Source organism: Cibotium barometz, chromosome 24 (genome assembly GCF_041138505.1).
Source record: "Cibotium barometz isolate CiBa-2024 chromosome 24, ASM4113850v1, whole genome shotgun sequence".
Taxonomy (NCBI): domain Eukaryota; kingdom Viridiplantae; phylum Streptophyta; class Polypodiopsida; order Cyatheales; family Cibotiaceae; genus Cibotium; species Cibotium barometz.
In genome coordinates this window covers 14,160,426-14,182,447 of record NC_141069.1, presented here as the reverse complement: position 1 = coordinate 14,182,447, position 22,022 = coordinate 14,160,426, and the positions used below count along the sequence as shown (strand labels likewise).

The 22,022-nt window shown below is 42.1% G+C and overlaps 1 protein-coding gene across 1 annotated transcript; it reads left to right on the top strand.

Annotated features, from left to right (window-relative positions):
* The first annotated feature begins 431 nt into the window (after positions 1-431).
* LOC147624922 (small ubiquitin-related modifier 1-like) lies at positions 432-21,490 on the top strand. The gene is made up of 3 exons (XM_086818163.1): positions 432-639; positions 20,881-21,030; positions 21,128-21,490. Exons 1-3 carry the CDS (start codon positions 529-531, stop codon positions 21,245-21,247), a joined length of 381 nt encoding a protein of 126 aa, XP_086674289.1. The 5' UTR covers positions 432-528; the 3' UTR covers positions 21,248-21,490.
* Positions 21,491-22,022: the final 532 nt, after the last annotated feature.

Genomic DNA, 22,022 nt, shown 5'->3' with positions numbered 1-22,022 from the left:
GAGAAAGACATGCATACGAAGAGGACATGTTGCAGAACTGGTATGGATTGCAGTGTCCATCTTCATTCAAGCGCTTTAAGATGTTTATACATGAACGGAAGGACACATGTTCTTTCAAAGTATGTTTAGCAAATCAATAGGATAAGGGTACCCAAGCATTCTAGTTGCTTTATTTTACACTAGTGAGCAACTGCAAAGCACATCTTTTCAGATTTCATAATCAAATTCTACCCAAACCTCTTCCTTCCCTTCCCGAACCTCCAAATTGTGCCACATGACAGCTTTGTGAAACTCTTCCTTAAGATAATATAGAGAAGAGAACAGACGTTATCCCTTACATTCAATAGAAAAGGCAGGCCGTCTTAAATTCTTTAAGTTTAATGTATATCAAACTATTGATTTAATTAATCGCATCGGAAAATAAATAGGAATCACCTTTTTCCTCTAACCTAACGCAGTTGTTTATTTCATACGCACACAGCAGGGTGTAGGCAGTGTGGTGTGTGTCGTTCTTGTGCGGCAGCTGGTATGGACTTCGGCAGCGTCAACAACAACCAGAATAACACCCCCTCCTCGCAGCAGGCCGAGGACGAGAAGAAGCCCCTCGACCAGCACCTCAGCCTCAAAGTCAAAGGCCAGGTTCGTTTCCCTGCCTTTGTTTTCTTAGTGTTGGCACGATAACACAGCTACTTGGACCACACTTCGTCTGAATGCCATTAGAAAAGTCCTTGTGGCTTCGCCTCAACACCTGGGCCATGGAGGGAATCTGGTGGCTTCTAAACCGACGTTGATTCTCTGTATTCCGGCACACGTTTTATTTTTTTCCTGTAAAAGAGAATTGCAACCTTAGGCATATATTTCAGATGAATAAGCAGATCAGAACAGAGACATATGGTCTCTCACATCATATATATTCAGTACGGCCATGTTAAGGATGTGGCTTGATGACATGACACATTCATAGTCAATGAAGTTTCGTTGTTGTAGTTGCAGATAGATGTGATTGAATAACGGCATTAAATTTGATATCCCATATGACGTGAGCCAGTTCTTTGAGGTCTTGAAATATGCATGTCAACACATCATGTAAACGCCCTACTACAATGATGAGTGGGGTTTTTTCCTCGATGAGGTTCACACGTGTCGAATGGCATGCTTTACAAGTACATAGATACAGAGTTTTCATTATCAAAATGCTGATCGGATGTTGAATGTTTTGGCCCTGCTGCTAGACATCTCAAACGGTATACATCCCCCATGCTTTTCGAGTACATAGATACAAAGTTTTCATTATCAAAATGCTGAGTTGTTGCGCATGCATATAATCAGATGTTGAATGATTTAGCCCTGCTAGACATCTCAAATGCAACGATGTTCCACATGCATAATCGTTGGCGGCCACATTTCCAAGAATAGTTTGAGCCTGCGAGACATCTCAAAGATTGCATTCTTACAATTCGATCTCACTGCTGTCCTGGCTTACTTACAGCTTGCTTTTATTTTTTGTGTATTGGGGGAGGGCGGAGCATGAAATGGAAGCGCCCTTAGGGTGTCCAGGTTGTCATTGTTTTCACTGCCAGCCCATCAGAGGAGCTGTGAAAACCACCACGTGAAGTAGAAGCCATGCCTTTTTTCAATGTGCCACTATAGCCCTAGTTAGTGGACTTCTTCTTCAGGCACCCCCTTCCTTTGGCTATTTGTAATAGAGAGGGGACTGTGGAAATGAGTGTGTGCATGCTAATTATTGAGCAAAACAATGCATTAAGGTGGATCAAGTGATACATAGGACTTAAAGCTAATGAGAATGGTTAAAGCTTGATTAGCACTAACATCCCACGAGTTGTTTTAGAGCATAACCCATCACTTTTGTTCATGAAACGGTGCCTCTTATCTAGGCAAGATATAAACACAGGGAGCCAAGCTTGATTCCCCCAAATCTCTCCACTATTCTCTCTAGTTTGACCCACTATTCTTTCCCTAGATTGTAGGCATTTGCTAGATTCATGGTGGGCTGTTTTGTACCATCTCCCACTTGCATTTGTAGAGATTCTCAGGTAGATTCCAAGGCTTTTAATTTGACCCTTGCTTTTACAATGTATGGTTGACTTAAAGGTCATTTGGGATCTTACATCTTTGGCTAAATGGCTCCTCCATTTGATGCGTAGGCATTTGCTAGATTCATGGTGGGCTGTTTTGTACCATCTCCCACTTGCATTTGTAGAGAATATTAGGTTGCTTTAATTGCTGTAGTAATGAGTACAATATGGACCCGATTGTGATGGGGCTACTAGAGGTATTTATGCCTTGTGCTTAATGTTGAGACCTTCCTTGCTAAACTGGAATGTCCACGTGGCATCCAAGTGTGGGATGCATGTGACATCCTCGCTTGTCGAAGGGATGTGCATTTCCTCTCGGTAGTTCGTCGGTGGGTGAAGAAAATTTGGTGAGGTACTGATGCTTTCAATGGTCGGAGCCATGTTTGAGGCAATGGAGGAGGACGATTTGCTTCGGAAGCAAAACTTTTGTCTCATAAATCACCTCCATTTGAGGCTCATTCGGAACCTTTGAAGGACGTGGACTTGCAAAAAGTCTAAGCCAACTAATATAAAACATGTTATACATGGTCTAACTAGGTGAACCTTAGGTCATCCCTCATTACCTTGGTATCTTTACCAATTAGATGGTCCAAATCATTGAGGCCACATTCTTAGAAATGTGCATTGTAGGATTTATCTTTTACTTTGCCCAGTATGGTAGTCAATAGAAGATGAGTACCTTTTTATGACTATGGGTGTCATGATAGTAATCATTGTTCCTCTCTCACCTCAATATCCATCGATCCATGTTGCATCCAATGGATTGGATGGTGGCACTTTATATAATTGTTCCTAATATACCGTCTCTCATCACAACCAAAGATACCCTTTGATGGAGCATGATCAATGGCTTCATTATAAAGGGGCAAGGATTGAAAGCTTCAAAAATGACAACTTTGGACATTGCTTGCCAATTTGTTTCAACTACTACCACATAGTTTGGAGATATAACCAATCCCCCTCAGAAAACTTGATGTCCATGCGGTGCTTATTTGGTTGCTGTCAGCTGAGTATAGGCTTCTTGTGCTTTGGCAAAATGATCTTTGATTGCCTCAAGAACATCATGGTAGGACTCCGAGGCTCGGTTGGCTTGGGGTACTTGGGACAGCATCCTAGTCAAAAGAGATTGGAATCATTGTTCAAACGTTGATTTGTATGGAGTCTTGCCAAAAGAGAAAGAATAAGACTTGTAAAGCACAGCTTGGACCAAAGGCAGATAATTTTTTCATATACTCTTGTGATCGTGGACATAAGATTTGGGCATGTTCTTGGATTCATCTAGTATATATATATATATATATATAAAAGATTTGAACATGTGGAAGGCCAATTAGTTGTAGATCTCTGTTACCATTGGCTATTCTTTGCGTTTTTGACTTCTAGAGGAGCTTTGAATATGTGGACTCATGTCTACGCAAAGGCTAATCTGGATTGTCACCTCATGGCAAGGCATGCGAGGGTAGGCTGGATTTGAGAGGCTAGGGATCTTGGTCCGCGTTCGTATTCAGAGTATGGTATTCCGGTTGTGCATAGGGATGTAACATCTACGCCCAAAATGATTGCCCAAGCTAAGTGAATGGGATACTGTCTCTCACATTCTTATGCATAACATACTTGCATGCTTGGAACTACTTTTGCGTGAACTGTTTTACTGCCTGCAAGATCTGTGTGTCTAGTGTACGGATACGGGATGCTCTCTTGTGAACCGTGCACGTGAATCTTTACTGTAACCTTGCTTGTGGGCTGTAGACGAATGGTATAGGTGATGCAAGCAACATAAAACCTACAAACAATTTAGCAAGCATCCATCAAGCATGCAAGATTCAATAGAGCACAACAAGCACACAAGAGTAGAGAAGAAGGGGAGCTCACAAGTATTCTATTGCAAGGGAATGATTGTCCATTGCTTATTGTAAAAAACGACTTATATACAAATGACTTATATATATCTTGATAGTGTTCTACACCCACTATTGGGCACTGATGACGTTGGTGGGGATGTCGTAGTATCTAGTCTTGTGGGTTGACACCATGAGTATATAACATGCACGTTCCTAAAAGGTGAATTTGGGCATGTTTTGTAACTTGGTTGAACACAATGCTAATCAATACACTTAAATACACTTAAATTGCTGAATTGATAAGAGACACAATGAGCCGGAACGGCCGACCCCTCCCTCAAATGATCTTGGGAGAATCAAGTACATAGTGTCATGGGCATTTCTGATCAAATTTCCATACCAATGCATATGAATACAGTATTGCAAACAAGTGGTTGTCGATGTAGACTTGCAATCCACACTACCCTCTGAAGTACCCATGTTCCCTACCATCTGCTCTCTATTGTTCCACCAAACACATGGTAGCAACAATATGCAAGAGAGCACGTAGGACAAGAGAATACTACATAGGGTATGTGATCTTGTAATCCGGTTCCTCCCTCTTGCTACTTGCTCCCATATTTAAGCATAAAAACTTACCAAAGCAAGTAGAGTCGATGACAGCTGAAGTCTTCGCGATGGAAGTCCTTGGAGTGTTGAGATCTTCGATTTGTCGCATTTCTTCGTGACAAAAGTCTTCAAGAGGATGAAGGGAACCTTGGGAAAGCTTCCCCTATGGTTCAACTTGAGAAAGGAGGGTTGAAATTAGGGTTTTCAGCAAAAAGACTAAAAATTACAGCAATAAAGAGAGCTGTTTTGCTGAATTTCAGTCATTGGGAGTGTGTAGGAGAGTGATTAGCATCCAGAAACACTCTTGGAAGCTTGAGAAACATCTTAGCCTTAGCAAGCTTGGAAAATGGAGTTGGGAAGGAGAAAGTGTAGAAAATGCAGCCCAACAGCCCTCACGAAGGAGGCGCCAATCTTTAGAGAGAGGAGGAGGAGGAGTGAGGTGGTAAGTTGTCGAGTGTAGGTGGCAGGAAGGTGCTTTGTGGAGCAAGCTAGAGTGGACACATGGCTGGTTATTCCCTTTGTACAAAGGGGATAAGGTTTGGGCGGTGGACATTGGGTTACGTCCACCTCAAGACATCAGTGTGTGTGAACACCGAGCTGGTCATAATTTATAAGTGAGTTTTGGTTGCCCAAAACTCAATGAAGTGTGTACACACTCACTAATAAGTTAGTGCTAACTCCTAAGGCTAGGTTTATGACCAATACTTATCACCTGTTACGTGCCACATAACCATGTGAGCAGACAGTTTCACACGCACGGTTCGCGGGCGGGCGTCCCCTTACCCACAACTACACATTGGTCAAGCAAGCATGAAAACAGCTTGCAATTTCAATTGCAAGCAAGCACATATGTAGCTTTGGTATGGACAATCCCCGTTCATGAGACTATACCAAAATAGATGTGCTCCAGGCAAGTGCATGAGGTACCAGACCCAATGGAACACCAATCCACCAAGCATTTCCGGGCATGTGCACGGAGGCACAAGTCCCAACGGAAAGCCAAGTCCACAGTATCACATGAGTGGCATCAATCCCCGGCATATACAATTGCCATGGACACCAGTCCAATGTACATACATGATGAGAAAGCACGGGTGGACCAATTGGTGACATCCCCCCGGCTTCTAAACAGTTATCTGCAACTGAAAAGCATTTAAAATAGTCTGAAGCACATGCGGGCAATCTCTGAAGAACTCTTCATCTACCCATTTAGCATTAATGGGAAGATAGTTCTTAAACTTCACAAGGTAACGCCTGACACCTTAGCTTGCACCAACCTTGCGTTTCTTGTGATACACAATTTGCTCTGGCTGCAAGAACTCCTCGAGTTTATCCACTTTTGGTGGATCCTCAATGACCGTTTCACTGGGCTGCGGCCCTACATACTTGCGAAGGAGACTCACATGAAAAGCATTGTGTATGTGCCAATGGCTAGGTAATGCCAATCTGAAAGCCACTTCATTGATCTTCTTGATCAGTCGAAAAGGCCCATAGTACCTGGTTGCAAGCTTAGGAGATGCATCCTCTTTGCCAGGCCTCTTTGCAAGACTTGCTTTCTCAAATTTCAGCAATACCCAATCATTGTCTTTAACATCCAATTGCCTTCTATGCTTGTCGGCAGCCTTTTTATACTTGTCTTGTGACCTTGCAATGGCTGTCCACACCTGAGCAAAAGCAATATCCAAGTCTCTTACATACTCATCAGCTGCAAATATCTCATCCTTTGTGTGAAGGATGGGTGGCAAAACCACCTTACCATAAACAATCTCAAACGGGGCTTTTGTTGTAGATGCATGTACCGTGTTGTTGTATGCAAATTCCACAAGCGGTAAGTACTTCTTCCAAGAAGACTTCTGATTCGTCACATAACATTTCAAGAGATCGAACACGGCTGAATTTGCAACCTCACTTTGTCCATCCGTTTGAGGGTGATAAGTTGACGAAAAGTCCAATTTGGTACCCATATTATCAAATAAGGCCCGCCAAAAGAGACTTATAGTCCTGGGATCTGTATCCCCCACAATGGACTTCGGCATTCCATGATGCTTGAATACTTGCGCAAGATATATGTTAATCATATGCTTAGCTTTGATGGTCTTTTTGACCCGCAAGAAGTGAGCTTGCTTGCTAAACCTGTCCACAATTGTCCAAATTGCATCATTACCCTGTTGGGTGCGTGACAAGTTCATAATGAAATCCATTGTAATACTTTCCCATGGCTGTGTGGGAATAGGCAATGGCTGAAGCAAACCTGGTGCCTTTTGCCTATCAAATTTCACCTTTTGATAGGTGATACATTCACATACATGTGCCTCTATGTCCTTCCGCATACCTGGCCAAAAGAAATACTGCTCAATCATGTGCGTAGTAGGCATTATGTCTCTATGACCAGCATATGGAGGAGCATGGCACTCATCCAAAACCTTTTGCCTCATGTCAGACACCACCCATAGGCAATTATCTTTCATGAGATAACCCTCTTTGATTACATATGAGGCATGTGCATGACTAGCCATCAAATCAGCCCAAATAGTGGCAAAATCAGTATCCATATGATACAAATCACGCATGGTAGACAAGTTCCCATGAGAGGCAACGGAGATAGCTGCTACATACAGCTTTCGTGACAATGCATCGGCCACTACATTTTTCTTTCTTAGGGTGTGCAAGATCTGAAAATGAAACATAGAGAAGAAATTGGCCATCCTCATATGTTTCTCTGACAACTTAGTTTGGGTAAGAAAATACCTCAAACTTTGGTGATCTGTCTTCACAGTGAAATCAGTCCCAAGAAGGTAATGTTTCCATATAGTAAGTGTATGAATTACAGCCAAGAGCTCTTTCTCATAAATGCCAAGAGATAGCTCTGCATCATGCAATCTATGGCTCTTATAAGCCATGGCATGTTCCTCTTGATTAAGGATAGCTCCTATGCAATTTCTAGATGCATCACATTTCACACTAAAAGGCTTTTGCAAATCCGGAATGATCAACACTGGACCATGAGTAGTTGCATCTTTCAATTTGAGGAATGCATCCCTCTTTACATTAGTCTATTTGAATACGGCCTTCTTCTTTGTCAAATCATGCAAAGGAGAAGCAATCCATGCAAAGTGCCGAATGAACCTGCGGTAGTAAGAGCATAATCCAAGAAAACTACGGATCTCATGCATCGAACTCAATTCGGGCCAATTCCGAATTGCATCAATCTTTGCAAGATCCATCCGCACTCCATCTTTGGACACAATATGTCCAAGATAATGTATATCTGACAAGAAGAACTCACTCTTCTTTGCATTTATGTAGAGTTTATGCTTACGGAGTTCTTCAAAAACAATGGCCAAATGAGCTCTATACTCTTCTTCTTCGGTCTTCGAGAAGACTAGGATGTCATCAAAGAATACACCTGTAAATTTCTTGTATCCACGGAATATGCGATCCATCATTCTATTGAATGTAGCCGGGGCATTTGTAAGACCAAAAGGCATAACAAGATACTCATAAAGCCCAAATGCGGTCCTGAAAGCAGTTTTGTGTACATCCTCAGGCACTACACGCACTTGATGATATCCACTCTTGAGATCAATTCGGCTAAAGCATGCGGATCCATCCAACTTGTCAAGGATGTCGTCTATGCGTGGAATCGAAAACCAATTCTTGATGGTAAGCTTATTCAAAGCTCTATAATCCACACACATACGAAAGGATCCATCCTTCTTTTGAACCAAGAGGACGGGTGAACAATATGGGGAAGAGCTTGGTTGAACCAAACCCTTCTCAAGAAGCTCATTCACCTGCTTCATGATCTCCTCTTTTTGGGATGCACTTACACGATAGGCTGGCCTATTAGGTGGTGAGTTACCCGGGAGATCAATGCGATGATCTTCCAGTCGTACGGGTGGCAACTCATTTGGTAACTCATCAGCAAAACAATCATTGTGCTCTTGCAAAAATTTCAGCCTATCATTACTAAGAGTGTTTACATGTACATTATTTTCCTCAACATGATCTCGTACAAAAATCAAGTACGCAAAAACACTCTTTTTCATTACTTTCTTAATTTGTACATGAGATACAAGGGAAATGGTATCACCCTCTTCACCATCATCAATTACATGCTCTCAGCCTTTATGCATGAAGGTGATCCTGTTGGTCTTGTAAGCCTTGCACGGATCAATACGTGTATGCCAAGGCTTTCCAAGCAATACCTCACAGCCATTCAAAGGCGCCACAAGAAAATCCTCATGATCCACGTAGCCTTGAATGTGTATGTGCAACTTGTCAAAAATAGGCATGACGTGCACTTCTCTACCAACAAAGGCAGCCCCTGCTTCAATTTGAGGACCCATGTCCTCCACTTCAATACCCAAAGCAGCTGCCATCTGTGTGGATATGAAATTTTCAGATGCACAATCATCAAACATGACAAAGCGGGCTGATCCTTGAGCTGTCCCCAAGCTTTACATACAACCCTGTCTTTGCTATCATGTGAAGTGTTGCCCTGCACATCCGGAACCATATGCACATTAGGCTTTGATGCATTTGCATTATCACGTTCTTCTTGTTTGGGCATGCCTTTGCAATATGCTCGGTGCTACCACAAGTAAAGCATTTCCCCTCACTCATATATTGCTTTTTCCGCTTCGGAGTGAGACCATAGTCTCTCAGTTTGAAGGGACGCTTCTTGGTAGTGTTATTTTTAGCCTTTGGACCATTTTTATCTTGGTTTTGGTCCTTTTTAGGTGACTATCCATTATTTTTTTCAGGTTTTGGAAAGCCCTCTCTTTGCCTTGAAATGAGGGTTTAGCCTTATTGGATCGACTCAATTTGAGTTCCAATTGCTCGGTGGTGGTGGCGGCGGCGGCTGCGATTAGTTGGTGTAAGGTAAGACCAGGATACATTTGTAGTCCCGCTTTGTACATGGATTGCAATCCCGATTGAAACCTTCCTTTCCGCCTCGGTGACATGCATAAATGGAGACACCTTCAAAAGCACTTTCCAAAACTTTTGTACATATGCATTTACCGATTCCCCCTCATTTTGCTTCACCCAATCCTACTTTATTGTTATCTCATTCAATGCATTGGGAGGCAAGATTTGAGTATAGAACCTCTCCTTGAACTCTTCCCATGATCTAACAGGATTCGGTGAGAGCTTCTCCGTGAGCCACCAATGGGCAGCAGTGTCTTTCATGAACATGCTTACATACCGGATCATGGATTTCGGAGTGAAACTCTTATCACTGAAAGCAATATTAAATTGGGCAATAAAAGCAAATGCCTTTGAGGCATCATATTTCCGATGATATGTGTCAAACTTCACAGATTTGTCTCCGGCTTTGAAGTCACGAGACTTTGATGCATGTGTGTGCATCTCAACATGTTTTCCCCCATGTTTGTCCATTGGGACAGTCCCTGTGATTGGCATCATTTCAGGACCAAAAGGTGATGCATAAGGCATAGATACATGTGTCCTGTAACCATGAGACATGGCTGGTCCCTCAACATGCATTGATACATTTTCAGCCATAGCTTCTCCCTCACGAGCACACTCGAAGGCATGAGTGGCATGAGAGATACGCGGAATACCTGCACCAACAGAAAATTGCAGCCCATGTTGCATGTGTTGCGCATGCACATTTTCAGCCGGCAATGGCATTTGACATACATTTTGACCACTGCCATAAACATTGTGTCCTTCACGGGCTACATAAGGTATTCCTGCATGGCATGAAGTCACTGATTGTTCCTCTCCTTAGTCGTATTAGTGGACATGCAGATTTCACATTGTGAATTTTTCGTCCAAGTTGCGGCCAGTTGATATTGTGCTTATTCTTTCTATCTTTAGCGGTGCATTTGCTTTATCAACTACTTAGTTGTTGTACTAATTCTTTCTATTTGCTACTTCCCTTAGTGCTAGGCTTCATTATGGCTGAGTTTGCCCTGCATCTCCGGAGGTTTAATAGAAACTCAGTACGAAGGGCTTTTTGTGAATATATGCTCTTATGTGTGTGTGTGTGTGTGTGTGGAGTGCGTGTGTGAGAGCATGTCTTGATACAGAGTTCTACACCTACTATTTGGCACTGATGACATTAGTGGGGATGTCGTAGTATCTAGTCAATACTATGCATAATGGAGTTGATAGTTATATAGTCTTGTGGGTTGACTACCATGAGTATATAACATGCACGTTTCTAAAAGGTGAATTTAGGCATGTTCCTGAATTCATCTAGGTATATAATTCAGCCGTATTAGCGGACATACAGATTTCACATTGTGAATTTTTCGTGCGAGTTGCGGCCAATTGATATTGTGCTTATTCTTTCTATCTTTAGCGGTGCATTTGCCCTATCAACTACTTATTTGTTGTACTAATTTTTTCTATTTGCTACTTCCCTTAGTGCTAGGCTTCATTATGGCTGATTTTGCCTTGCAGCTGCAGAGGTTTGACAGAAACTCGGCACAAAGGGCTTTTTGTGAATATATGCTCTTATGTGTGTGTGTGTGTGTGTGTGGAGTGCATGTGTGAGAGCATATCTTGATACAAAGTTCTACACCCGCTATTGGGCATTGATGACGGTAGTGGGGATGTCGTAGTATCTAGTCCATACTATGCATAATGGAGTTGATAGTTATATAGTCCTGTGGGTTGACTGCCATGAGTATATAACATGCACGTTCCTAAAAGGTGAATTTGGGCATGTTCCTGGATTCATCTAGGTATATATATATATATATATATATATGTATATAAGTGACTAGTTTTCGCAGCAGATCGACCAAACTTAAAAATATTCCAGCCTCTATTACTAGTCTTTAAGCAAATATGTACACATAGTAGACTTTCCCTATTCGACATTAAGCACAAGGTAAGGCCCCTTTATATATTCTATTTCCGTCTTACAAAAGATGAGTGCCTATTTGAGTGGGTAAGACCTTTCTCTTTGAAAAACTATCCCCGTATGTCCTCAATTTCCTCCTAAATTTTTGAAACACTTCTTCCCTTGGAGAAAATTTCCATGCACACACACACACACACACACACACACACACACACACACAATAAAAAAACTTGAAAAAATAGGGGTTATGTGTGCCACGTGCAATGCAGGCCCAAGTTACCACGTGGCACTCGAGCAGATGTCTAGGGATGCGTTCCTCTAGGCAGAGCATTAGTATGACGTGGTATCTAGACTTACAAAGCTAGATATTCCATCGTCTCCAAGACGCTCGACAGATTCAGATGGTGCAAGGCCTCTTGAAAAGGAAAGCCTTCTTGTGGTGGAGAGAGCTTTGGAACAAGCCTATTGCTTGGGCTAGTTTCGAGTAGATGTTTAGGGTTGAGTTCATCCGGGGAGAGGATGAGTATGACGTGGTATCAAGACTTATAGAGGTGGATATTCCATTGTCCCCAAGATGCTCAGACGATTCAGATGGTGGAGGCCCTCTTGAGAGGGAAAGCCTTGTAGTGGAGAGAACTTTGGAACAAGCCTACTGCCTAGGCTAGTTTTGAGTAGAGGTTCATGGATGAGTTTCTCTAGGCAGAGCATAAGTTTGACGTGATATCCATATTTATAAAGTTGGATATGAAGACCATGTATTTTGACACCTATTTGCACAAGTTCAGAGAGTTGCAGGTGAAGGCAAGGCATATGGATGTGGTCACCTTGCTTGGTTTTCTAATGCGAGGATTACCCCAAATTATAAGCTTCAGGTGAGAAACAACAATTGCAAAAACACTTGAGGATGCTATTCGTTTTGCAAAGATTTATGAAGAAACAGTTGTTGGTAAGAGTAAGAATGTTTCTCGAGGCAACTCCAAACCAGATTCCAAATGAAAAGGTAAGTTTAGGTTTATTAAGGCTTCCACAATCCAGAATGAGACCTAGACTTCGGGTCAAGCGAGTTCTAAGAAGACTCATAGGACCGAGCACAGCCTCCACATAACATTCGGGAGGGCCGGTGTTTTACTTCTGGCTAGAGAGACCATTGGAAAGGGAGTTGCCCTCAAGCCCAAAAAAAGAAGAAGCATAAGGGATCTCAGTTGGCCGAGATTACAAGCAACCCTAAGATTACTTCCGTCCATAGCACCTAAGATTACTTCCGTCCATAGCACAGTTCTTGATCACAGTTCTTGCATGGATTGTAACTTTAGTATGGCAGTTTTCGAGCCCAATGATAAACGTATGAATGAATTTGTGTTGGGGAAAATTGTGCACCTCCTATTTAATCGTGGTAGGAGTCACAAAACTTCATAATATTATACAAAGTTCGTATTTTGATTATGAAGTGTTTCAATGTGTTCTTGATCCCCTTTCATTTGATGTTACTTCTAATAACTAGTAAGTTAGATATTTGAGAGAGTTCGTTGATGTTTTCCTCGCAAAGTTACCTTATGGTTTATTTCTCAGTCGATCGGTTGACCATAGGATTGAGTTGATTATTGGAGGGTCTCAATGCTGACTGAGGCACCTTACAGAATATCTTAGGATGGGATAGATTGGATAAAGTAAATCCCCTTGGGGAGCGGCTTTTGAAGCATAAAAAAGACGGGGTCGACTATACAAAGTTGAACAAAGCTTTAGTCAAGAATAGATATCCTGTTCCTAGAGCGGACTATTTGATAGATAGGTTCCAGGGAGCCACATATTTTACGACGATTGATCTATCAGATCTGGACAGCCGAGGAGGATGTCTTTAAGATAGTTTTTCGAACCAGATACAGTCAGTGTTGGATGTAGGGCTTACGGTGCATTTCCACTTGTGAGCCTCCTTGAGGGGACATCAGAGTCGAACCAGATACGGTCATTGTTGGATGCCTAGGCTTACGGTGCATTTCCACTTGTGAGCCTCCTTGTGGGGACATCAGAGTGCATACGTAAGTGTTATATTTATGGGCATGTGAACAGCCTCTTAATTAAGTGTAAGGTTTGTGTGAATACACTTTAGTGTACACACTTTGAGGCTAGGTCCAATGCCTATATTAAGGACCTTCATGTAACATTATCTTTAAGTACAATCAAGTTGAAGCAACTTTCATTGTGCTCTATCTCTGTCTCTTGTGGAAGAGTGTGTGTTCATGTAATCAAGTGTTTCTCTTTATCCTCTTCTCTCCCATTGATTGTGCGTTTTGTAACATGGTATCAGAGCTTTGTCTTCGAGCTGTCTTGGTGTTTGTTGATGCTCTTTAACGTGAAGAATAGACTCCTATTCATCTCGTGCTGTTGCAAACGCTTGTGAAGCTGTGCATGTGCAGTCCTACTGCGATTCGTGCGAGTTCTTTTTTGGTTTGTTGCTATTGGCGCCTCGTTGCGTTTTTTCTGCCATAGCAGAGTTGACTGTGCACAAAACCATAGGGAGTGCGGGTGAAGTTGTGTGGTGCTGTTCATCATGTGGGGCTGAAAACGCAAAAAGGCATATGCTGTTTTCCATCTCATGGAGTGATGATCTGCTGAAAATGTTGCTTATCATGTTGTAGAGGTGAAAATGCAAGAGCTTCTGCTGTTTAAAGGAAGGGTCTGCTGAAAAACGCAGATTTAGTGCTGATTCTTCATCTCTGGAGGGAGGAAAGGTAATTCAGCCCAAATTTAGCAAAACTCAAGTGTGGTGCAACTCTTCATCAAGCGAAAGTTACTGCGAGGACTGTTTTCAATTCAAACGTAAAGCTTTTTTTTCTGTTGCAAGTGGTGTTTTGGCTGCAAATGTCACTAGTTGGGCATTCTCTACGCCTCCGGCACTATGGACGGGCTCCATCCTTGTGGCAAGGGACTTCTGTCTACGCCAAGGGTCATGTGTATTGGCACCTCATGGTAGGGGACTGATGTCTACAGCAAGGGCCAATAGGTTGGATATGAGAGGTTGGGGATTTTGGCCCGTGCGCAAACGGAGATTATGATCTTCCAGCTGGCTTGGGGAGGTAATGTCTATGCCTGGAATGACCACCTGGGGACGGAATGTCGGGGGACATATTTCGGTTGGTTTGGGGACGTAATGTCTATGTCTAGAGTGATCGCTTGCTACTAGCTAAATGAAAGGGAGATTGTCCAATATATTCTTATGCATGGCATACTTGCATGCGTGGAACTGTTTTCATGTGAAATGTTTTACTGCCCACAAGATTTGTGTGTCTAGTTTATGGGCAAGGGATGTCTTCTTGTGAATCATGCGCGTGAATCTATATTCTGACCTCGCTTGTGGGATGTAGACAGGTGGTAGGTGTGCCTCTAAACTCTTTGTTTAAGCTTATTTGTGTTTTAGCTCATTGTGCTGTTTTGTAGGTCCACACTCCATTAAAGTACGATTGCACAACTTACAAGTGAGTTTGGGCATTCACACTTCATCAAAGACTGGGCGGACATGTTATAAATGAATTTGGGCACTTATTGGATGGTGGCTGGCCAAACTCTCGTAAATCAAGCACTCTTTTAAATAAAAGAGTGTGGATAGCTTATTGGGCAACCTCTCCACTTATGGGAGAGGTGTGGTTCTTGTTGAGGTGGCCCAATGGCCACCTCTTTTTTGTTTGGGAAGGCTTATCCTCTCCCTCTCCCTCCCTTCTAGGGAAATAGGTGCCTTCTTCATGAGGAAGTGAAGGAAGACAATTTTCAGCATAACCAGTCCACACACATTCTTTTTGGCATGGTTTCTTTCTTATAAGGTGAATTTGGGTATGTTCCTGGATTCATGTAGGAATATCTTTATGTTGTATTAGCAGACATGCAAATTTCTCATTGTGAAGTTTTCATCCAAGTTGATATTGTGTTAATTCTTTCTATCTTTAGTGCTGCATATGTCCTATCAACTACTTTCTTGTTTTAATAATTCTTTCTATTTGTTATGATTCTTGGTGCTAGGCTTCATTATGGCTGAGTCTAGTGTGTATCTCTTGAGCTCTAACAGAAACTCAGTACACAGACGTAGCCAGTTGATATTGTGTTAATTCTTTCTATCTTTAGTGCTGCATATGTCCTATCAACTACTTTTTTGTTTTAATAATTCTTTCTATTTGTTATGATTCTTGGTGCTAGGCTTCATTATGGTTGAGTCTACTATGTATCTCCCGAGCTCTAACAGAAACTCAGTACACAGACCTTTGTATGAATGTATGCTGTGTGCACGTGGGGGGGGGTGTGGGAGCATATATTGATACCAACTTCTACACCCACTATTGGGCACTGATGACGTTAGTGGGGATGTCGTAGTATCTAGTCCATACTATGCATGATGGAGTTGATGGTTTATTGTCTTGTGGATGACTACCATGAGGTTATAAATTGTGCTTTCTTATAAGGTGAATATGGGAATGTTCCTGGATTCATCTAGGTATATGTACGTGCTGAAAATGTTTTGGAGCATTTCTATTGTCAACAATTTGATCAAAAGTTGATTTCTCCTCTCAAAATCAACAAATTCAGTAGTAAGAACTTCATCAAGTTCTCTTTATTTACTCTACATCCGTGTGCTTGACCATTAAGGTCTTCTATGACTCGACCTAGCAAACATATGCTTGTGTATGGAGCTGCTTGTGGCAATACATTGGGGATTGGGGAGTGAGGTTCTTCTGGCGAGAAAAGGTGTGGAATTAATCCCGGCCTCGACAAAGCAGTTTCCAAAATGTTTTCATTGCATGGATGTCATTGGAAATGTGGCATGCGATGCCCATGAAGCTTATATCTTGAGAAATCCTTGATAATACAATCATATTACAATGGGTCAGCTCTTTCCGGCCTTGTTGCAATGATTTAAATTTCAGCATTGCTCTCTCTTTTGGTTTTGTGTGATTTCATCTTGTTTAATAGTATTAATAGTTTAAGTGTGTGTCAAGATTACAACAAATACAAGGATTCGTGCACTATTGGCTTAGGTTTTTGGCATAAGTATTGGTTTAGGGTTGAGGCATAGAGGATTGGTGTTCCATTGGGTTTAGTATCTTGTGTACTTGCCTGGAACACATCTATTTTGGTAAAGTCTCATGAACGGGGATTGTTCATACCGATGTTGCATTGCATAGCATCTTTATGTGCTTGCTTGCAAACGTTGTTTTCATGCTTGCTTGATCAATGTGTAGTTTTGGGTAAGGGGACACTTGTCCGTGAACCGTGTGTGGAACTGCGTGCTGACATGGTTATGTGGCATGTGACAGGTGCATTGTATGTATTTGGTTGAGTACCTTTTCATATGGTGTGTACTCTTATCTTTGTATATAGTGTGTTGAGTGTTGTGTGAAGAAGAAGAAGATTTTCAGCCTCTCACCTTGTGTGTTCTCTTTTAGGGTTTTGTGAGTGTGTGTGTGTGCTTGCAAGAGGTCAAGCTCTCTTCTCCCCCCTGCATCTTTTTATAGTATCAGAGCCTGGTTCATGCTAAGGGCTGAGCTACAAGCAAGAGAAGCACAGGAAGCGGTACGAGGGTAAGAGCTTCAACTACTCTTTCCTATTTGTGTTGTGAGACTACACTCTTGTCGAGAGCTCTACGCGAGGCACTGGCAAACGATCCCTAATTGAGGAGCTTTCTTCGCTGGAGTAAAGCTATAGGGCAACTATACAAGGCCAACGTTTTCACTGTGCGAGGCTTTCTTCACTGTGGAGACTTTGTAGAGAGCTTTGAGTGTGCAAAGTTGAGCAATTTCGGGTGTACGCGTTGCGGAAAAAGGTCAAATCAGCACATTGGGGTCATTTTCGTGCAAGTGGAATTGCAGGAAAGCTGAAAATCAGCCCAGTTTTGCCTTCTCTTCTCATATCTGCAAGATTGTAGAATTGGGAGATTTTTTGTAAGTGCTCCTAAAATGGATTGAACTCTGGATCCGGTGAATGCACATGTAGAGGAGCTTTCCAATTATAATGAGAGCAGCCAAGACAGGTGGAGATGTAATTATTGCAGTGACATTTATAGAGAAAAGGCTACCGGTATCAAAGCCCATTTGGCTAGGTTTAAGGGAAGTGCATTGCTGTATGCCCTAGAGTGCCCAAATATGTGATGAATCATGTGCGAGCATAGATAGCTGCAAAGTCTCAAGGTGAGAAACTTGAGGAGGATTTTTCAGGCAATGGTCAAGGTGTGACCTAAAGGGCAAAGGATCAGGAAGAGAAAAGTTAAGGATCGGGTGAAGCTGGGCAAGATGTGGCTTCAAGTTCGGTGCCATAGGCTTCAAATTGTTCACTCTTGAGTTTTATGCACAAGTTTAACTTTTATACATGAAATTTGGGTTCTTAGGCTTAAAAACTATATATACAAGCCATAATTATAGCTAAAAATTAATGAATAATTTTTTTAAAAAAAACTTTTTCAAAAATAAAAAATATTTTTAAAAGTATAAAACTTGTATAATACTTTCCGTTTTAAAAACATCTGGCAACTTTGTACAGGTGGTTAAGTATTGGTTATAATTGAGCCTTAGGATTTATCATTAATTTATAAGTGAGTGTGTACACACTTTATTAAGTTTTGGGTGATTAAAACTCGCTTATAAATTATGACCATCCTTGTGTTAGGACACACTGATATCCTGGGGTGGACAAAGCTTAATGTCTATCCCCAAACCTTATTCCCTTTGTTCAAAGAGAGTAACCAGCTATGTGTCAATCCCAGCTTAGATCCCAACTTGCTTTCTCTCTTTGCTTGACACCTAGGGTGGACATCGCATCATCTCTCTTCTCTCCTCTCTCTCTAGAAGTTGGCGTCCCATTCAAGAGACTCTATGGCTGTATTTTGTGCACTTTTCTCCTTCCCTACACCATATCCAAGCTTGTTAAAGTGTTTTCCAAGCTTCCAAGAGTGTTTCCAAGTCGTAATCACTCTTCTATAGTCTCAATGGCTCAAATTTGTCAAAACAGTTATTTTATTTGCATAAGGGAGGCTTTCCTAGGGTTCCTTGCAACCACTTGAAGATTTTTGTCGCGAAGGATCGTAACAGATTGAAGATTTCAACACTCTAGACGTTTCCATTGCAAAGACTTCCGTTGACATCAATTCTACTTGCAATTGGTCAGCTTTAATGCTCAATTGTAGCAAGGGGGAGGAGTAGGACTCCATGTTCACATACCACCTATAGTGTTCTCTTGTTTTACATGCTCTCTTGAATATTGTTTCTACCATGTGTAGGTGGAACAATAGAGAGCAAATGGTAGGAAACATGGGCACTTGAGAGGGTAGTGTGAGTTCAAGATCTTCAAAGTTCACCGACAACCATATTGTTTGCAATAATGTATTCATATGCATGGGTATGGAAATCTGGTTTGAAATGTCCATGACACTATGTACTTGATTCTCCCAAGATTAATAAATACTATTTGAGGGAGAGATCGACCGTTGCGGCTCATTGTGCGTCTTTGTGCTTAGCTTTCAACTTGCTATGATTGATTGTGCCTAGAAATGGGATCAAGTGGGGCAGGTTGAGAAATAATTGTCGATGTGGAAGAAGTGGAGATTGGGTTAAATGGCTATCATTTGGGGCATAATTGTTTACTATATCTGACTGTGGGACAGAAATAGTACCGATTTTTCTGACAGTCTTGTTGTGGTTCAGTTTTGGGCAGCTGGTCCCCTATGATCTATCACACTTTCCTGTCCCTTTATGGTCTAGGGTGGTGGTGGACTTGGGTACTACAGTGAACTTGGAGCTCTGGAGGTTACCGTGGTCTGGGTCTGGATGGACCCGTGGTTCTGTGCCCATGGCCTCAGTTGGGCACCCTCCATGTTCTGCTTGGGTAGTCTTGGGGACGTGGTCTTGGGCTTCGTACTGAATTTCATCTCCATATCTGGTGCCAGTGTGACTATATTGTCAAATGCTTGGGGGAAAAAACTATGGACCTTCCACTGGATTTGCTAGTCCAATCTGTAAAGGAAAGCCCTCAATCAGTCTTTATTTGATTTCTGCAGCTGCAGACTTAACTGGCTGACCCTATTGGTGAATGTGAGTATGGGTTGTGTGTTCTGTCAAAGACCCTGAATCTCATCCTCAAGACGATTGAGGTATTGAGGAGGCAAGAATTGCTTCTTGAGGTCCCCTCAAACTTAGACCTCTGGTAGGCAACAACCTAGGTAAAAGGATCCATGTCGTTACTTAACTGATCTTGCCACCATATGCAACCATCACCAATCAAGTGACAGGCAGCAACCTTGTTTTATTCTATCACCAACAATGTACTTGACTTGCTGGAGTGTGCAGATCAATCTCTTGGAGCTGTGTGGGCTGATTCTGGGGCTGTATGTTTGTGACTGCTCACCAGGTTGCTGAACCTTGCTGGGGCGGATGGCCTGCTGAACTTCGGAAGCTGTAATGCCAGCTTGTTGACAGCTTTGGGATTAAGTGGATCTCCTTGCTTGAGTGCCGAAGCTGATGGTCTTCAAAAACTGTGATAGAAATGATGATACCCAAATGCCCTTTATATGGGTGCTGGAGGATCCCTTGTCTGTTCGAGCAGTTCACCCATACGATTGGGGGAAATCTTCTAGTGCTGCGTTCTCTCATGGTAGGCTTGGTTGGCCAGCCTATGACCTTGGGCTCCCTCCACGTTCACGCTGCCCATCATCGACAATCCACGACTTGTCCAGCCCTCCTGGGTGCTCCAAAAGGCACATGCCTTCGATGCTTGGGCTGTCCAGAAGTTGGATTTCAGTCTTTGGCAATTGTCCTGTTGACTTTAGACCTTGATTGTGTCTGGTGCCAGGTTCTTGGCCTAATAAGCTCACAACATCCTCAGTGTTCATCCAAAAGGTAATTTACAGGTGTATTCGTCTTGTCCAATTATGTCTACGTGGCAACCTATAGCACACGTGCATGTGATGTCCACATGTTTTACAACTTGGCAAAGTAGACCAATCCCTCTGCAGTGGAAGAGGCTTGTTGTCTTGTAGTATGCTGGGCATTGAAGGATAGCATGCTCCTGAGTCTCAAATCTCATGCTTGCAGCATGTCACATATCCTGCATCCTCGTAGCTCTTGATGCCATGGGTGCCACCTCTCTCTCAGCATCAATCTGGAGTCAGTCGTACAATTCCACAATGTTGATTCGTAAAATTTCACTGGTATTGCCTATACCGGATGTTAGAAGCCATTGTCAATTGCCAACTTTTAATCTCTTAGCTGTATTTCACCTTGCACCTTCGGTTGGTTTTCAAGGCTTTAGGGGCTCTCAAGATCAGATTTCAAAAGTGGGCTTTTTGACCTCTTCCTCATCACATCCATGGGACAGGAAGTGATATGAGACATTTTTGGTGTAATTGGCAACTGGGTCAGTATTTAAATAAATACAAGCTTTGTTGAAGGATTTCTGAATCCTATCCCCTCAATCCTTTGCTTGGAGTGTGACCCTTGATCTATTGCCTGTTGTATTGCAGGATGGTAACGAGGTTTTCTTCAGAATAAAGCGCTCTACACAGCTGAGGAAGCTGATGAATGCTTACTGTGAAAGACAATCTGTTGATATTAACTCAATAGCTTTTCTTTTTGATGGTCGGCGCTTGAGGGCTGAGCAGACACCTGCAGAAGTATGTGATTCTTTTGAAGATATAGGGTGGATTGAGGCCTAGGCTGCTGTTTTTTAGTGCTTAACTGTGGTGCTTTTTATTGTTTTTATTTGAGTAGTTGGATATGGAGGAGGGAGATGAGATTGATGCGATGCTTCATCAGACTGGTGGTTTCTCACCTTGGAATGGAGCTCTTGCTTCAAATGCATGCTTGCAAAAGATGCAGTACCTTGCATGACTTGAGCAAGTGTCTGTGAAAGTGACCTTTGGATTTATGGGTTTGTTTGAGGCAGTTGGCTTGTGTTATTTGTTTCATATGTATGCAGTATTACAGTTGCTACTTCTGTCAAAAAATATCAATAATTCTCATGCCCAAGTATGTTATTATTACAGATTTGAAACTAATTTTACAGTTAGCTTGTAAAGCTTTTTGCCGGTGGTTGTACTCTGCAGCTACGTAATGTTTTTATTTTGAATGAACTGTTGGTAATTGCCTTTTATGGTCACATGAGTTGTCAGGTAACATATGAAGTTGTAGAGTTGATTACATGTCCAAATTTTGCCAGAGACAAATCTATGAAAATCCTTTTGCTTCACACCAGGGTGCTTTTTTTTCTCGGTGAGTGTGCCTAATAACCTTGTCTAGCCAGCTAGCTATTCTGATTGAACATGCATTGCATATGAGTGTATGCGCCTTATGTAGATGCATTCTTTTAAACGAGAGCAGCTGTGAATACAAGTATCCAAACTTGTGGAGTTCTCTCTGCTTAAAATACGTTTGTTTATCCCTCTATTCTATAGAGTCGGGGTACGTTATTAGAATTTATTCCAGTTGGGCTGGTTAGTTGAAAATCTTTGCATTAATAATTCTATGCTAGTGTACTGTCGTGATTGTGGCAGTTGTGTCTATTGTCGCCTTTGTTCATTTGTGCTTGTTGCATCTTTGTAATGTATGCTCTCTGCATTATTTTTGAAAAGTGATGATATTGAATGCTTTGAAACTTTGAAAGTTC